Source organism: Pleurodeles waltl, chromosome 5 (genome assembly GCF_031143425.1).
Source record: "Pleurodeles waltl isolate 20211129_DDA chromosome 5, aPleWal1.hap1.20221129, whole genome shotgun sequence".
Classification (NCBI taxonomy): Eukaryota; Metazoa; Chordata; class Amphibia; order Caudata; family Salamandridae; genus Pleurodeles; species Pleurodeles waltl.
Genome location: NC_090444.1, coordinates 1,723,547,824 through 1,723,567,460, shown reverse-complemented (window position 1 = coordinate 1,723,567,460; position 19,637 = coordinate 1,723,547,824). Strand labels below are relative to the sequence as shown.

Genomic DNA, 19,637 nt, shown 5'->3' with positions numbered 1-19,637 from the left:
TTCCATTTGTATAGAACCTTAAAAACTGCCGCTACAACAAAGAGGGGGTCGGGGTCGTATTCAACCAAACTTCTTGTTCCAGTCCAGGCTTTTCAACGGACCACTGTAACCTAGAAATGAAGATGGACCAGGAACAGATGCCAGAGAATAATAGATTGCAAACAGTGTCCCCTATGGCAGGGAGCCATCTGGTAATTTACACTCGAACGTCTTTTTAACATTTGAACTCCCTTCACCCATTCAGTGTCTTTATTTTGTTTAGAAAGCAGACTTACATGTTACAGAAAAAAAAAGATTTCCAACCACAGTCTTTTCGACAAGCCACCACGGAAAAATGATAGCGAGCCCTACCCTAAATCGGTCAAATCTGCAAGACAATTACACCGCACAGAGATCTAAGTGGGTAGGGTTCTTTCAGGTCTCCAACCAGGCAGTAGTTAAAAAGCGGACATTGAAATGTGTCCTTTTCCGACCGTATGTTCAGGTCCTTAACTTTATCACCAACTCATTTTGATTTCTAAACAATGAATGTAAAAACCTCTAAGGTAATCCATGTCAGTGATGTAGTGCCTGTTTATATTTCACTTTTTAATCTTCCATCCCCTTAGAGCAGTGGTCTTCAAACTGTGGGGCGGGCCCCCCTATGGGGGCCTCAAGTGATCCCAGGGGGGGCGCCAGACTCTGGCCAAAAGAAGCATTACACAGATGACAGTGTTTTGTTTTAAGCAGAAACATGCTATTGCATTTTTAAATAAGGTAACAGTACTTAACTGCAATGTTTAAATACGCCTAGACTTATTTAAACATTGGCATCTTTATAAAATATTTGTGAAAAATTCTGAGGGGGGCCCCAATGATTTTTATTTTTCAACTGGGTGGAGCAGCATTAAAAAGTTTGGAGACCCCTGCCTTAGAGTGTTTGCTTTTTCGGGGATGGTGGTTTTCTATGGTCTTTTTTGTGAAGCATGTTGCTCTTGTTAAGTGCATACTTGGAGTCTGAACTGAGTTCATGTGCGTGTAACAGCCGCGATTGACAGCTCTGCAGTTGAGATTGAAGGCAGAATGAGTTTCTTACAGTGCCCGTCAGTGTGCTTAAGAAAGATGTGGGGGAGAAAAACGGTGTGTGTGTGTGTGTAACTTACATCGCAGACGAAAGTGGTGTGTGGGGGAGAATGGAAGTGATTGCGACATCCTGAAGACCACTACTTTAGTAATGTTTAACTCGCAGTCTCATATTTTCAGAATTGAAACATTTCAATATTATGTACAACGTAATTACTGTTAGTCACTTATCTAAAATTACTACAAACCATTGCAAAACCATCAGTCCAGTCTTGTATAGGTGCATAGTAGTGGTTGTATGATATGCCTGAATGCAATTACAGTAAGGTCAGAGAGGCACCAAAATACTGGTTGGGTGGCATGCTAGTGGCAGTACAGAATTAGTTTACATTTTTAAGCCACACCTTTAATTAAGTTGCCATAACGGCAGCAAGCAGCAGGGAACAGAGCTGGACCCACGTCCACTGCACAACCAGTGCCAGGTAAGGCCTGGCCTTCGTGATGACAATCGTGATTTACTTTACAAATCTGATAGACATGCGACAGATGACTCCACATTAGCATATAATCTGCACAGTGCATCAGACCCTCCACTGGAGACTGGGGATGAATATCAAATGTGTTGTCCAAACTTGGAAAACACGGTCTTAGTGCATGCCCCAGGCTGTGGATTAACACTCCTCCAAATCAGAATATCTGCCGCTGTGCTACCATTTAGGGAACACTATAAAACCCACCTTTTCAAAAGAACACCTTCAACACCCCCCCCAAGATACAGATGCCATAGTCACAAAAACATGTGGAAATCGACAGTGTATGCACTTTTACCTGCAATATGCAAACATTTCCACATTTATTATAATTCATAAAGTTCAGAAGAGTAGATCAGGTAAGCCAGAGATATCCGCGAGTACTCCTGTTGCCCTACACTGAAATCAACAAACTCTGAAGTGCGGGCATTACTCAGGAATAAATATGGTGGAAATAGAAAATTGCAGATTTTGCCTACTCCTCTTTTTTTTTGTTGGCTACGTGAAACTATATTAGCACATGGAGGAAATCCTTCTACACCTTGGGAAATATGGGTATGTTTGAGGCATTTCTCCTAGGGGCATGACAGAGGCCCCTTTGGTGCAGGTGGGACACCATTTGGGTCCCTCCATCATATTTGTGAAATATGGGAGTCTCAGGGGCCCTTCACCCCATTCAGCAGGAGGCCCCATTATTGTGTGTTACGCCAAGGACTTTGCCCACCTTGTTCGCACAATTTAGGGTGACCACCTCACTCCAGGTCACAGTGGACACAGTCTGTTGTCCTGAACGTTTCCCTACAAATCATTGTTTTCAAGTAGTTTAGGCCAATTAGTTAAATGGAAGCAGTGCAAGATTACATCAACCAGAATGCATTAAGTGATCACATGAAAGTTCAGGACTGTTAACTCTATCCGTTATGATCTGGAAGGAGGTGGTCAACTACAGCACAATTACTCCCACTGTTTGTATTAATAAACTTTAATGCACAAGTCATTGGAAAGGTTTCTGAATATGGACACGATTAATGTTGTGTCACTGCTCCAACATTTCCAATGCCTACACCTGCCTGGACTTCCACTGGTAAGACCCATTTTATCTCCTATTAACTCTCTTATTACTCAGGGAAATTTCACAAACTTTTCAGATTTTCCAAAACAGAGTAGGATGTTTTGCAGTTCCAGATTCTGTTATTCAGAACTTGGGATTTAGAACACAAATAACGTTTGAAGTTATAAATTACACTTCAGACCCTCCCTCCCCCCCCACCCCCCCCAACAATCTTGTGATTCTGGCTGGAGCGTGGCTAAAGGGGATGGGGATCAGACAAGACGCCGAGAAGGATGTTCTCTCAATTTCTCAAGCTACGTCTATCTCCCAGAAACCTTGTAAATGAAATGCAAATAATTTATTTGCAGTCTCAAGTATTCATATATTTAGGCAGCATTAACCCTCCCCTACAATGGACATCAATTAGGGGTAGCAGCTGCTTTCTCTGACACTACTCTTGCTACCTCTAGTATCGGGAGAGGCACTATGAGAAATTATGCATGGCTTTAAGAGACGCTTCTTGTCCTTTTGCTGTCCCCCTCTGCAGCAAACTAGAAGTTGTTGAATGTTAACTGGTGGGGCAAGAGGTCAAGTTGGTAATTTGCTCGAGGTCAAAGAGTGAATCAGTTCTGTTAATTTTGGCATTTTGGTGAATTGTCATTGAACAGACATTGTTTCATTTCGTAGTGGGCTGCTGCTTCTCATTGAATAAATGTCTAAAGAAATACACAAAATCAGGTGCACTTCTCTTGAGAAGCTGCACAACAGGGACATAGAAGCAATTGTGCAATAAAATCAGTCTGTGACGGGCAAATGCCATCTTATTGGTAATATATTCTGTTGCGAGCTTGATCGTTTGGCCAAAGGCTGAACTAATCAAATGGGTATTTTACTTTTAACTCAAATGAATTTGTACATCGAAATACTTCTAACAGCTGGAATGAATGCTGTGCTTTACAGTGTTGGTAGTGGTGTTGCTGGGTGGAGGGAGCGCCGCCTGTCACATTATTGCCTCCCTCTCTCTTGTGCCCTAACACAGGTTGACAACTGCAGCCAGCAAAAACAGGCAGTGCGCTCCCAGCCTAGGAACAGCGATTTAGTTCCCCATCACAATTTCATGTTTCACTTACCCTTGCATCTCCTGAGTATTTGCTTTTTCCAAGAACATTGTGCTTCAGTTGCTTTTTCTCATGTGTCACACTAGCGTGTAGTACAGTGAAAAGAGGCGCCTCTATGTGTCTGTGTGAGTTCAGGTTGTGGGTGGGTGTTTATACCTGGCAACAACTGAGAGCTAAGGAGTTCAGGCTAAAGGCAGTGCAAATTTCTCATTCTGCCCGACAGTGGGCCCATAAAGGAATTCTGATTATATGCTCATCCAATCCTTGGCCACCCTGCGGTGCGCACACAACAATGGTCAGGTGTGCCAACCTTAACTGTGGTTCTATGCAAAAGTTCGTGAAGGTGGTACATAATTGCCAAAATAATTACGTACACGTCAAAAGTTGAAAATGCAGTGCTTAGAAGTGAGTGGGTGCTTTGGGCGGGTGAGATGGTGAAATGAAGGAGGTGCAAAGTAGTATGTGCAAGAGTGGAAAGAGGATACTGAAGATGAGAGAGATGCAGATGGAGGGTTTTAGAAATATAGTGAGAAAGAGAGCACAAATATTGAACCGAGACTGCAGAAGAAATGGGTGTGAAGTGGATAAAGGAATGATGAGACACTCCGAAGATCACTAACCCTTCCACATGTGCACAATCTTCTGGCTGCACATTGGAAGTAGCCCCATCAGTTCTATCTGTGGCGTTTTGTGTGCCACCCCCATAGAAATCACTTCTAGGGACGCCACTGAGTGTTGAACTGGCACCTTGGGCACTCTGACACTGCCAGGTGGGCTGGTTTGAAAGGGCGCGTATTTATGGTCACGTCAGTGTCCGCTGGTTAAGAAACTAGCCCACACACTGACCCTTTCAAGCCGCCCATCTTGCAGTGCTGGCAGGCCCAGTGCAATATTGGTGCTTTATCAAATTCACCATGGTGTATTAATGCACCAATGCCGTAACGTGATGTATTTTGCCAGAGAAGGACTCTTTACTAAAAATGGATTTTCTAGGCCATCCTTAACGCGCAGCAGGGATGTGTAGGGCAGTATTTCGAGACGCAGACCAGTAAAGCAAGGCCTCGCAAGACATGTCAAACACGGAGAGAAGGGGGCCAGCCATGGCATGTGTTTGAAGCTGCCACACCCGGAAGCTTCAGTGCCACCATGCTACCACGCCATGCCCCAGACGGAAGCACGTTGAGCACGATCAGATTGCTTCCGGATGGCCATGTCAAAGGAAACTTCCTGCAAGCACGAGACATTCTAAATGTTTACAAGACCTGATACCTAATTGCGGCCGTAGGGCCGAAGCAGATCAAACAGGAGCGATGCCCACGTCAGGGTGCGCGCTGGGAGTGTTTTGCGCGGGTGCTTCTGTGTGGCCCACTTGAAGCCCTTCTTTAGATTGTTGTCTGCCGCTGCCTCTAAGAAAATAAACGCCTGCAGAAGCGAAATGGAAGTTACGCATTGCTAGGAACGAAATGTGATTATTCCTGACAGCCTTTAAACGTGTAATCAAATGCAGGGCTCCTGCGTGCTCCGCAGCGGCGGCCATCTTCATAGTGAAGCGGGGAAATATTTCACCATGTAAGTGGCAGCTGAACCTCCTACCATTTCATACTTCACACCCCAGGTATAACAGCGCTTCAGAACGAATTACTCTCAGAAAGCGGAGGCCGGGAAATAATTGTGTGACTGGCTCCATCTGCCCCACAAAAATAACCGACGCAGAGTGTCTCGGCAGGACTCGAGGTGGGAAAGTCGAGCACCGAACTGAAAGTAACACGGTCAGAAAATGGCAGGTTATATTACCAACGTCTAAACCTCTTGCACATGAACTGTCAGCAAATCAACAGGGCTTGGCTTTCAAACTGCTGCCAAGAGGGCTCATATTTGAGGCACTGGTTGATGGGGCCTGCACTGAACTTGTGGCTTCCATCAGCTATTCACATACAAGGCCCATGCTCACCTGCAGGCTACGCAGCACCTGTAGGCGTTGCCTAGAAGAGCACCAGAGGGTTAGGGACGGGTCAACAGTAATCACGCTGTTGGGCATGCAAGCTGCGAGGTCATCTGACAACACCTGCACATTGCTTTTGAAGGAGTGAGTTTTCTTCAATCAATGCTGTACTTGTCAAGGCTCATGTGAAGGAAATGGTGTTTCAAGACACTTGTGGGCAGAGGTCGCTTTGATAACATCTGAATTGGAAGAATTTTTGGCTCAAAAAATGCAAACGGAAAAGAACCAAACTGCTAATGATCGTGTTAAATATTGGCACAGTTAGGGGTGCTAGCAGCAAAAGTATTTTTTTATTATGGTTAAAGACCTTAGTCTAAAAAAGGAAAAACATACATTTAAGCGTATGAGTCGTTGGTAAATGCTCACGTCTTATGTAGATTTAGGCATTTATGAACATTTACAATAATTTCCTGGGCTTTGGTCAGAAATACAGGAAATTTTAAGATTTCCAGGTGTACTACTGATTCTAATCCTAATCATGCAACAGCAAATAGTAGGGGGCTTGGGTAGCTTATGCTGGAACAATTTTGTGTGTGCATTTAGTGTGGGAAAACCCGCAAGCAATGTTAGTGTACACTTAAACAATTCTGACATTGTGGAAATGTTCGACCTGTCAGATTTTCTGCAGTTTCATGTTCCATTTTCGGGCATAAATGTCTTTCATTCCTGATTTTATGAATCTGTATCTAAAACAATCTATAACTTGTACTTGCAGAGAACCCTTTTGCTCACTTAAATAAAAGTTAGGTGCGCAAACAATTTTCCCTGAGTAGCCACATCCTTCAACAATGTGACTGCCAGCCATACAGACCTGAAAGGTTGCAATTCCTGTCATAATTACAGTTTCATTGCTCCATCAAGACGTAGTGTTCATAAATGTTATGGTAAACGTTGAAATCATTGCAATTTGGAAAAAAAGAACGAACACACAGATGATATGAAAGTGATACAAGTAAAAAATAGCACTCTGGCTGAATATCAAAAAAATCAACACCACCTTCAGTGATCAATTTTATCACAATGAAATCCTGGAGAAACATCACAAAAGCAGCTTTGTACCACTTTCAATCAACTTCAACGGCACGGCTGACAGCGTCCACATCCTACCAATTACCAGCATAGGAGAAACAATGTGCATGCATGGTGCTCAGCACATCCCTATGTTAAGTGGTCAATTTCTTAGCAAATGTACCAGTGCGGAGCAAACTGCTACAAGGTGTTACAACTCAGTGGTGATCAGATATTGTTATTCACCCACACAGAGGTCCATCAGCCACTATATATTTACCTAGCCTTGGTCTCCATTAGCAGATTTAATTCACGGCTTAATTGACTATGAAACAAATATCTTGTTAGACAGCTAAAGCACCGAAACAGCACATCCTGAATTAATAAGATTATATTACTCTGCCTAGATATGTGGCATGCAACTAGACCAGTTTCTCTTTAATCCTTTGTAAATTATTTCCTTATCAAATCTATATTCCTGAATGACTTCCTCACTTTAGACTCTAGTAATATTCCACTGGCATTGGTTACTAAAACACCAAACCTTTGTAAATAATGCTACTAAATGTGAGCACAAATGGAAAAACGTTGAATAATCATTTTCAGGTTTGTCATGCCATCAGGGACATAGGCAGAGAAATCGTTTATTAGTCATGATTATGTCAAACAAATATGCTACCAGTCATTGCATTACTTTATTTTGGTGGATTGACTTGCATTTTTCTCGGTTAATGGTTACTGCAACAAACACAGATGGTTTGACATTAACCCCAAAGCTGTTTAAATGTTGCTGTTTAAATGCTGCGTGAGTCTACAGCAAGAGGCACAGGAATCAATATGCTTTGAACCCTGCATTACAATACCACTTTGTGATGGTCTCTTACATCTTTTTGCTTGATTCTGTGCTTAAGTGAAGACATAAGTTTACCACAACTCTTATGGAGAACTCCTCTAAAAGTCATGTGTGACACTCGTTCTACATAGACCACTGTGCACCCATTCTCTGCAAACCATGGACAACAAATAGCATAGCCACATACTCGACCACTGGAAGAACTTCAAGGCCTCGACAGGGGTACAAGACAATTCATACATTCTACAGTAAAATACAATATCTCTCCCCCATTCCTGTCCCACCCCATTTTTAATGAGTGCCTGGGCTCCCCATCATTGTCCTGACTCTCCCCTACGAATGTTCCAAACTTATTAAATCACTGACCTATCACTTTCTGCCTTTTATGAGTGTCTTTCGATGATCCAAGTTGCTGGACCCAGCTCCCTGTGCTCTGCTTCCTATCAGTTCTCTGAGCTTCAAGTCACCTGTACCATTGTCCCTAACTATCTAGAGCAGATGTCTTAGCCCCGCCTTAATTTGTTGGAATAGTTGTGTAAAATGTGCTCCTCAAACTGGCCAAGATGACATGTTCCTGTAGCCGCTACAGATAAACAACCACTATTTGGGCATCATGCTTAGAAGTAACAAAGTTCCTGGTGACCAAAATATGGGCCAAATTTCATATGCGTATGGGAGCTCTGGGAATGTAGCGCGGCTGGGAAAATAACTCATCTGCAGCAACACCAATGAAGTAAAACGCAAACAACAAGAATATATGATAATTTAACAGAGTAATGTAGTTTGTGGGAATTTCAGGTGGGTTGAGAGCATGGTGTACTTAAAAATATACAAATACTTTTTTGTCATTTACGGAAATATATGCATCATTTCTGTGTCAACAGTTGAAAGGACACAGACAGTAATATCAAACACAGAGTTGTTCATGAGCACCAGACAGCGCCATTTGGAAGTCAGAAAACCACACTCAGACGAACACTTACATCATGCTTTGCAACTCCGGGGCAAAGCTCGTCTGCTTCCCTGCCCCTCTTCCAGCACCCGGGGAAGCACCGGATGACACCGACATGTCTTCAACGAGGCTGTTTTGGAAAAAGAAAGAAGACGTTCAAACACATTTTATACTGTGACATATAGTGGAGGTAATCCCGAGGCAGAATATCACTATATGCGGTACTTAGTGACATCAAACAGCCTTGACTTGTTGATGATATAGAAGCCTTGTCCACAGCGACACCCTTGCTTTGATAAGACATAGATGGTGAAGCACTTAAATGGTTACAGTTAATTGCAAAGATTACATTTTTTATATGTTTAAATTCATTTTATTTCTTTTTTAAATGGCCGAATCGGGTTTGCATGACTAAACACCAAGATAGTTAATGTGTCCCCTGTGACATCCAGGATGCAAATTTGACCTACTAAAGAAATAGTTACTTACTGGTGATGTTCATTACCCTTAGGAAAGTCGTCCCCATAGCTCTAACACAAGGCCGTTCTGCCTCCAGACAGAAACGCTTCGCCAAGCTTTTTTACTTCTTCATAATCCCACCCCTCCTACTTCACTTCCTCACTTCCTGTTGTTTCGTGTGCCCCAGAAGGGAGGGAGGGTGGGAACCTACTATGACGCGGACGACTTTCCCAAGGGTAATGAATATCACTGGTAAGTAACTATTTCTTATCCCAATGGAAGTCCTTCTAGTCATAGCTGTAACACATGAGGATGTGCCACACGTGACACAATTATGTGCATCTGAATCACAAATATATTTACAACAATTAATCGCTGTTTGCAACACCAATTTACTAAAATTGTTCCAATCACATGAGAACAAATTCAACTTGTAATGAAGCAGAACAGTATTGGAACTGACCTGTGTAACCGCCCTACAGATTTCCTGTAGGGAAACCCCACCTGCCTCAGCCCAAGAAACAGCTACTGCTCTGGTAGACCTGGCCACAACTCCTTTTGGTAAATCTATCTCCATAGAAGAATAGGCCTGATTAATCGCCTATCTGGCCCATCTACTGATAGTCGCACCAGAAGCTTTTTTCACTTTATATGCTGAATCATGCAAAACAAAAAGGGAATGAGAGGATTGAGAGGGCTTAGCATGATCCAAGTAAACCAAAAGTGCACTGCGTACATCTAAAGGTGGAATGTTATCTGTAGACTAATAAAAAAAAAACAGTAGGATTATTTCCTGGAGAGCAATAAAAAGATGAATGAACCTTTGGATGAAAAGTAGGATCGGGTCTCAACAAAACCCTATCCAGGAAAAACTTCAGGTAAAGATAAGTGATAATCAAGGAAGACAATTCCCCTATTCTCCTCGCTGAAGTAATGGCAACGAAAGCCAGGCCAACCCTGCTTGCTCCAAAGGCTCGAATGGCGCTTTCTGGAGTCCTTCCAGAACCACCAAGTTCTAGAAGGGAACCAGACAAGAAGCAACTTGTTTCTTTAACAGTTTCTTTTCCAAAGGAAGGGCCGGCAAAATTTCACCACTAGACTCCCTGCGTTATGTGATAGCAGCCCATAGGAAGGTAAGGTGGAAGGTGCCAACCCTTTTGAGGAACTATCCACAAGAAATCCAAAATATGAACTGGATCCCCAGAAAACCGATCCCAGGACTTCATGGAGCACCAAATACAAAAAAATTGACAGTGTTTAGTATGCACTTTTAGAATGGAAGTCTTCTTCACTTACTGTATGTCACAAGCAACCTCTTGTATACAACCCAACTGCTGCAACCAAAGCCTCACAATTGCTAGGCCGTCTACCTCAACTGGGTGATCTGCTTGAGAGTAAGATTCGAGAATTGGAGAGGAAGGGAAAATTAAGAGGAGGTTCTATTGTCAGGAGATCCAGCCACGGAAACCATAGTCTTCTGGGCCACAAAGGTGCCATCAGAATCACTGTCGCCCCCCCCTCCGAATCTTTTGAACTTTGAAGCACTCTTGGGAGGAGGGGAAATCGGATGGAAGGCATACAGGAGGTCCTGAGGCCATGGCAGTGATAACCAAAGGGAGAGGGAATTCATAACAGCCTAAATATCTTCAACAGTGTTTATTTTCATCAGACAATCAATTGGGTACATGGCAGGACTAGGAATTACAATGTACCAAGTGTTCTGATACATCTATCTTACCTTCTTGTCAGGACTAGGTGTAAGGCTGGACGCCCCTCTTGGCTGTACCAAAGTAGTTGAGTTTCCAGCACATTTCCCAAACAACCAATGGAAAAGACAATTGAGCTTGCCTTTCAGACCTACTGGCTTTGTCAATGCTGTTTATGCTGCACACACCATACAAAAGTAGTGATGGAATGCTCAAACTTATCTCAGCCACTGGTAACTAGGGCGAAACAGGTCCTAGGTTGATTGTTTCTGGTTCAGGGAGAGCTGGGTTTGGCAGATCGGGCTGCACTTTTCCCATCGGAGCAGGGTCAAGACTGATTTGCATATGGTTGGTCCATACAGAGGTGACATGGGGCCATATGTACAAACACATTTTCCCATTGACACAGAATGGGAAAAACCCTTTGCTACATCTGGCCCATGGGGTGCAAAATAAAGTGGGATGCAGCCCAAGTAATTAGTTGAGATTAATACTTACAAACACTGCATCCATCACTTTTTTGTATACTTTAGCATACACCGTACAGCATGAGCAAAACATTCAGAGGAATAAAAAAACACGACGATGCAGAAGCATCATTATGTGCGCGCATGCATTACCACGCATACTTACTTTCAAAATGACTCGAGTGGCTTTTTTTAATTGAATGATCCGAAATTGATCAGTAAATACACAATGGGCAAGAGAGTCAGTAGATGCACATTGGTAGAAGCACATGAGAAAGACAACTGAAAAACACATGGACATGAAACACACTAAGCTGCTAAAGCAAACTGGAAAAAAAATAGTTCTGTAAAAGTGACCGTTGGAAGGCTACAAGTAAAGAGAATATGCTTCAGGGGAGGGATAATGATGGAAAAGGCAACCTATCGAATAAAAAGCAAGCAACTGAGTGTGACAAAAAGCCAGCTGATCATAAGCAATGGACAGTTTTTTGCTGGATCTCCTGACAATAGAGTCTACTGACCATAAAGTCTTGGTAAACTGACAATAGTTTTTTTTCCAGGAATGTAACAGCTGGAGGAAAGGTGGCTGAGTATTGCAGACTGGTTACAGTTCTTGCGTAAGACCCGATGGGGGACTAACTGATATTGCAGTCAAGACAGAGGGATTTTTGTGCAGAATTCGGAGGTAAATCATAGGGACACCGACTTTAATAGGGAAGACGATCACAAGGGTTACCAATTTTCTGAGGCTTTTATCTCATAAATATCAACATGAATAACTTCCGAATCACAGGTATTAAAATACACACTTAAGGAGGTATATTATTAGGAAGTCCAACTGAACACTAATCCAAGCCTTGGTGTGATCAGTGTAATCCTCAGTATTTCTCTGAAACTTGAAAAGGAAAGATTAAAGCACCGTCTGTGGTTAGGTTAGGGCCAGTCCAGGGTCAACACAACTAGCAGTTCCAGAATATTTCTCTGAGAGTCCTAGTGGCATCCCAGCAGACTGTGACCTGATCAGCAGCAAGGTCCTCAAGGGCATCAGTGTAGCTAGGTTCCTTGAAGTTCCTTCAAAGCAAACCACAGTCAGTTGGGCCTTGCTTAGGATCTCTTGGTCATCGTCAGTTTTCAGTTCCTGTATTCTCACCTGACAGTTGAACTCCCTTTTGTCCAGGTCATAGCAGCAGGGTTCTTACAGAATACGAGGTTAGGTTTCAACCCTCAAAGGACAATTGTGCAAGGGCTCTGTCCTTGTTAACACATCTCGCTTGGTTGGTACAGATAGTTTCTTGAAGTCCAAGTGAAGTAAGATTTGCAAGCTCAGTCGGGGAACATTTATGTTCCTTTAGGGGCACTGCTGGAAAACGGTCAGTCACATAAGTCACACATAGTCAACCTCTACCATAGCTTGAATTTGAAAGAAGGATGACCTAACCCATTTTGAGGCCCACACAACTGTGATGTATTACAAGCTGCATCCCATTCTGGTTCTCTGGGAAACTCATTAAACTGTTTCACATGATTTAGGAGGTCCACAGTGAGCTTCACTCAGGGCAGCCCTTCATGCCACCATCTTGCCATCAGCAAACCCTGGGAAGAATCTAGGCATCCATGAACCATTTGTATTGGCCCTAATGGAAAAAGACTATCCACACACATCTTTGTTTAAACGTTTAGGTTAACAGAGCAGAACAAATCTGCAAAGTGGGAATTTCTGGCTTGATTTAGTTTCCAGCTTAAAGCTAGACATCTAAAAAAATAACAATGTATTTGGTGACTGAATGCAGGCAGTGGCTTGAGTGGAGGGGAGAAGGTAGTAAGATCATGCATAGAGGGTAGCCTCTCCATCCATCCATTTTTTTCACAATTCTCACCGTACTCTCAGACTAAGGGATGGATGTTAAATGGTAGGGTGTGAAACCTCACCTGCTAGGATATAGCAAAAAGCCAACCGTTTAAAGTCTGATAAACTATCACCTCCCCCACTACCATTTCACCATGTGTATGTCAATAGCTGTACTAGAAAAGCACATGCACCTACCAACCAACCCCTTTCACAATTAAAGGCACACAGAGAAAGGGAACTGCTGTGCCCCGCTACTTGAATGGAAAGACACCAGTGAATGTCAACAAAGGGAGAAGAACAAAAGAGTCTGGGGTCCGATTAATGTAGATGGATACACCATGCCCTAATGAAAAGGGGGAGGGAAACACATTCTCAGCCTAAATGAACGGTGCAGGTGCACATGCAAAAGTAAAAGGCACATTACACAGAACTGATAGTCATAAATGGCAGGTACATGAGAGGTCACCAACAAGCGTGTTTAAGGGAATAAAGGACCACACATAAGTGAACAAGGACCATATACAAGTCAAGGTGGATGAAGGGGAATGCAAGAGTCAGATGCTTGAAGAGGAACAAGAAAGGCTACAATGCTCGTCCACCATGTTTGGATTTGGGGGTGATGAGATAAAATAGGGATTTCTACATTTGGGGATCTCTGGAAGGGTTCCCACATCAAAACGTTCCAGACCCTACAAACAGTGCGTCTACTTAAACAGATCCCAGTTATTTATATACTTACAGCTACCCCACACCCTTGAGCAATCCCACACCCTTCAGCAACACTGCAAGGCCCTTGTGGCTGCCCCCGAGTTTGGTCCCCTTGAATCTCAAATCCTAATGGGCCCTATTGAAGGGAAAGGCATCTATCTGATAAACAAATTCCTTACACGTAACTCCTCAGATTGAGGGCCTAATTTAGAGTTTGACGGATGGTGTTACTCCATCACAAACGTGACAGATATCCTATCGATCTATATCCTATGGACATAGTAATACAGCACACAGGATATTGGTCACATTTGTGACGGATTAACCCGTCCTCCGAACTCTAGATCAGGCCCTTAGTCGCACAACTGCGTTATCAGTGGGAGGAGCGGGTTGGGCCCCTAGACGATTCGGACTGAAGGGATTCCCAAATGTCCCTCAGGGTACTAGCCATTTTGAAGCTCTGGCTCATACAATTCAACTTTCTACACAAAACCTACCAGACGCCATTGAGACTGTGGCACACAGGCACATTAGTAGCACTATCATTTTGGCGATATCCGGAGCAACAAGCACATCTGGTAATGCCCTCAGATCACCAGATACTGGAAAGAAGTCTTTAATACCTTAGCTAGAGTAATTGGGAGACCAATATACCTCTCTCCCGCAGTAGCACTGTTAGGAATCATGGATGGAATTAGTGACACCATCGGAGAACAAACCCTGGTTTGGATCAGAACTGTACTTGCCAGGCGAGACAGCGCTAAATTCTGGAGGACTGCCTCGCTGCAACCCTTAGTTCCTTGATAGCGAGCAATGGACTGGTGTGCTAAGCAAGAGGAAACCGTTTATCTACCAAGGGGTTGGCCAGGAAAACACAAAAAGATATGGGGGAAGAGGCTGTCATATTGTGGGCCATTCTGAAATAATTACTGTGTACTACACTACATGTTGCCGTTGTATGACCCTCATCATATATGTGTGTGTGGCTGTGTAGCACTATGGCTTTTTTCTCAAAACAATAAAAAATCAGTTTATTAAAAAGAAAGAAAAGGAAGGAACAAGAAATACATGTGACTGAAGAGACCTGCACAGGCCCAGGTAAGAAAAGGGATGTGTACGACCGGGGTGAAAGTACAGGTATACATGGTCCCAGATGAAAGGTTTGCAGTGACAGCCAAGTGAAGGAAGGGGCAGTAACAAATCAAAGTGAATAAAGAGATGTTACACCCACAAATATTAATTAGGGGGCTCGGAAATACCCAATAGAATAAAGAATGAAGGAGAACGCTTAGGTGAAACACAGATCACATAGGTCACCCAGGAAATGCATGACTCCCAAAAATAATATTTGCAATAAGATGTTTGTTACTATTGGTAAAGATACATTTTGCATGAACAGAGGACTACTTACAAATAAAAGCCTCATTTGCGTAACTTCACCTGGAAAAGTAACAGAGCTTTCATTCAAAGTTATAACCAGTTATTAAACATTTAGGTAAATGGCGAACAATTTCTGATAAGTTTGGTGGAAAAGCAACATTTAAAAACGTTAAGGCGTTAATGACTGGCCTTGTGCACTTGCGTGAACAGGGATCATTCATCTGGGATGGAGACAAGAAAAGATAGCAACTCAAAGATAGCATTGTTATCAGCTAATCCTCTTGAAGTGAAGATCCCAAATGGGGTATCAGGAACTGAATTTATGAATGCGCAGAGATACACTAGAGTTTGTGACAGTGCTCCCTGCAGCGGAAATATCAGTTTCAGTTACGACAAATGGAAGGATATCTCATCTCCTAATGGGAGTGACTAGAAGGAGGAAAGACTTCTGGGCACGTGCAGGACTAGAGTATTTTAGGTGAGGGACCCTAGGAAGATGTGCAGTAAACTGAGAAAGGAAGCACAGAAAAAGGAGTTTGGGTTTTAGTAGGAAAGTTGCCAGGATTAGGCGCAGAACATTTTCCAATCACTGACTAAGGCACAAATTAAGACTGGCACCTCACCACCACCTCAGAACATTTCTGAACCTTGGAAGAAATAAGACGGAAAAAGACTGACTGCAACTGCGCTTTAGGGGTCAAGTGGTCACTGCTGCTAACAGCACACACTAGGCATAAGGGCTCCCTGATATGAAGAAGGCCACGCTGCCCCTATGGACTGGATTCTGATTTGAAGGGAGACCTTGCGCCTAGAAGCCTTCCCCAAGTGCTGTAGGAGAGATCAGGAGGTACCTTCTCAGCAACAAGACGGGTCTTCAGCATTAATTTGTTTTTGGGAGGATCGGGACAAATGCTGAGCCATTCCCAGAGAGGGTGCACATTAACATGCAAGAAATCCTGATTCGTTATTTGCAGTGGTTTTGCCACAAAGAAAAAAGCTTCAGCAGGACATAGAGGTGAAAGTATCTGGCCTCGTGGAACTCTGCTCAGCTACCGCGTCTAGCCATGCCCTGCTGGAGATCTATATAAAACCTGGGACCGAGGCAAGGTGGCAAATCGATCCCAATATTGAAGTAACTTCAACTGCTGTGAAATCCTGCTGTGTCCCACTCTGAACTTTTAGTGCCAAAACTGAAGATTTTATCAGGAGCATGACTAGGAGGCATTTGACTTAGAGGGCAAGGAGTACCCTTTCTTGACCCAGTAGAGGATTCTGAGAAGCAGGAACACTTCCAAGGGACAAACTTTAGTGTGACTTACTTAGGGTAACCAAACTCCTCTCCATCGCTGTCAAACGTAAGCATGCCTAAGTTTCAGTCAACCATGAACTTTGACATTCATTTGGCGCTCTGTATTTTCTTATTATGATTTGACTTTTACATTTTTAAAACCCAGATCTCCAGTTCCCACTATTAATTTTGATCACTGTGTCTTTTTGCTACTTATATTTTTCTTGATATTTTAAATTGGTTTCAACTTTCATTGTGTTGTGTTCTTATTTAAGGCCGGTTGGTACCGCTTGAATTTAACACACATTTCTCTGAGGAACTATCCATAGCTTGTGTCTTTGATACAAAGGAATGAACAGAAGTTATCCTAGAACTTTGGGATGACCTAATCAAAGTTGGGTTTGAGTTTATTAAGTTGGTAATGGTATCACCCTCCCATATTAATACTCCACTTTTTGTCATTTGTTCTGGCCCAGCAAACCCAGTTGCATTGAATGCTTCCTGATACACTAAACTATCACCAAGGATACGACTGGAGGCTTTCCTATGTTATGGAATCGGTGTTTTAGTAAGTTCCTTGGTGTCTGGTTGCAGTAATAGACTGAGGCATAAGGCATTAGCGTACACATTTTCAAAATAGATTGGATTATTGTATATGGGTGCTGCAAAAGGAGTCTGTTTGTTTAAGAAAATGCTGGATTATTTACGTGACAAAGCTGTCATACTATCTAACAGCCTATAACCCTGCCTCCTAAGAATGAGTAAACAACATATCAAGCTCAGCTTACAGTGTAACTTCAATTACCATATGCCAGAGTTTATTAGCTAATCTTAATGTCCCATATGCTTCTATGTGAATAGCACATCAAATTCCTACTAATACATTAATGAAGGAGCACAGCATGTTAAAGGCCCCTGCCTATCTAACTGCCCCTTGTGCATGAGTACGCAGTCTGTAAAAGTCTATGTCTGGATGATGTGCACAGTCCATCACTCTGCCTCCTGCATTATTTCTCTTATCCCATCTCAGTGCTCCCATCAGTGCATGCATATGTACCTCTGGCTGTTAATGTGCGGTCTCACTGCCCCTTGTGCATATGTGCACAACTTATCATGGTGGCCTTTGTACATGAGTAAGCACAGTTTGTCAAAACACACCGTTTTCTGTGTGTCTGCAGAACATATATGAGCACAGGACCCACACCTTGACATACCCTGGCCACTTAGGGTGGTTCAAACAACACATAAAAGGTGGGGGGCTTCTTTAAGTCCAACAATTTGCAATCCGTTGCGGTACAATTCCAACCTGCCATACAGAATGCCCAGATCCTTCCCTGCTCAATATGCCACTGGAACCAAGCTACACCTGACTGAAGACCCCCAATCAGAGCAAAACTGTTCTTGGATTCCGTTTCAGGGAGGACCTAGAGTGGTAGTTCAGAAGTGACTGTTCCTAATGCAGCACTGTCAAGACTGATTTGCATGTCTGTGTGCAAACTGAGGTGGCATTATGCGCAAAATAACAACAGCTGGAATGCCACCACGAACAATTGCCAGTGATTAGACTAATTGCAAGCATTTCTCCCACCAACTTTTGTGTGATGAATCATTCCTGTTAGCCATGTGTTCGGTGCTGACTCACTCTTCGGCAGCTGTATGCTTTACAAATACAGTATCCATTCAGTTCACAATATGTCATACAGCCCTGGTGCATCACTTGACTGCACACAGCCTTTTACTTGACTTTGCTCACAACTGCACTGCTCATGGGCATGTGTCCGCCACTTGCCAACCTACCACGGATTCAAGAGTTTAGACTTCGTCAGATTGCCCCAGGTGTGTGGACAGTTTCACAAGGTTCCCTCTGTGCATGAGCACTAACGGCCTGCCTCTGCAGATGAACCTTAGTTCCCGGATCGGACTCGGGAACCCAAAGCTGTCCTTTCAAAAATGCTCTTCCTTTTCACACACGTTCTCTCTCTTTCCAACCTTCCCCCTTCTCTTAAAGCCTCTCCCTGCCTGCTGCAATTAACCTCGGGCATTGGGAAAGGCGAAAACGGTACCAGGGGCTGCCATGGGCTTTCAAAACAGCGTCCAAGGGCTACTCCAGTCCTTAAATACCTGCCCGACCCTGCTTATTCCTAAACGTGTCAGACTTACCCAGTATCATCTGACATTAAAAAAAAACACTAGTCTAATTTGCATCTTAACTCAAGGGAATTCATGTTCTGGAAACTTACAGCACGACACCGATAATTTCCTTTTTCTTACGAGCTAAGGAAAATGTAGCTCAGCAACAGACTCTCCAAATGAGGGTCTTTTTCAAAGTTAAACGCGTGGTATCCCCTAGCTCCGCTGCACTAGTCTACAGAGCTGTCTGGCGCCACGCTACCCATGTGCACATGACACGGTCACACGCAGACCGGCGCAGCGGGTGCGCGTGCACAGCGCGTGACGGACGGAGCGAAAACACATTCAAATCCCCGCGCAAACCTTCCCCTTACCTGAGGCGGCTGCACTTCCGGCTTCACATTCACGAGGCCTGCTTATGCGAAACAAGCGCAACTGCCTGTCATAAAAGACTCAAGCAAGCTCAGTCTACCGAACGACGTAAAAAGGCAAGAAAAGTGACACACGTAGATCTGCGTTTTCACCATCAACTGCAAGTCTCTTTGCATTGATACTTTTGCTATTTTGTACCACACGCATTTCGCGTTGGCCAGTCACTTTTCCTCCTTTCTTATTTGTTGCATCTTTATTTGCTCCATATTTCAAAGTAGCTTTATTTTACCCCATAGCCTTTTAATTTGGTCTCTTACTTATTATTCTTAACAGTTTCACGTTCGTAGTTTTATTTGACTCACTATTTTTGCTCTTGACTGTGTGCTTTTGTTTTTCTAACCGTTTTTTGCTCTATTGCAATGCCTTGCTCTAATGTTTTTTCCTATTCACACAAATCTTTTGCTCATAACATGCTTTGTGTTTTCTGCATAATATAGTACTTTGTTTCACTATTATTTGCTGGTTTTGTATTTTCTCCTTTTATTCTTTTCTTTCTGTTAGTTTATTGCAACAATGGTTCTGCATGACCCTGAACACCAGCTTCCCAATTTTTAAAGCAATTTTTAATTGAAACAGTAACATATATAAATCCATGCAGTAATGAAATCAGCTCAATTGTAGCCAGGTTTCTACTGATGAGGA

General features: G+C 43.2%; 2 protein-coding genes across 2 annotated transcripts in view; one reads left to right on the top strand and one right to left on the bottom strand.

Moving 5' to 3' along the window:
• Window positions 1–18,987, bottom strand: part of SUPT3H (SPT3 homolog, SAGA and STAGA complex component) — a 1,211,638-nt gene extending 1,192,651 nt beyond the window's left edge. Inside the window, exons 1-2 of the mRNA XM_069236106.1 lie at window positions 18,938–18,987; window positions 8,608–8,706 (exon numbers count right to left, since the gene is read on the bottom strand). Coding sequence (XP_069092207.1) covers window positions 8,608–8,693 — 86 coding nt within the window. The 5' untranslated portion in view covers window positions 8,694–8,706; window positions 18,938–18,987. The remainder of the gene's footprint in view (window positions 1–8,607; window positions 8,707–18,937) is intronic.
• The window catches only part of RUNX2 (RUNX family transcription factor 2), a 283,911-nt gene that overhangs the window by 48,266 nt on the left and 216,008 nt on the right, over window positions 1–19,637 (top strand). The gene's annotated exons all lie outside the window — the stretch shown is intronic.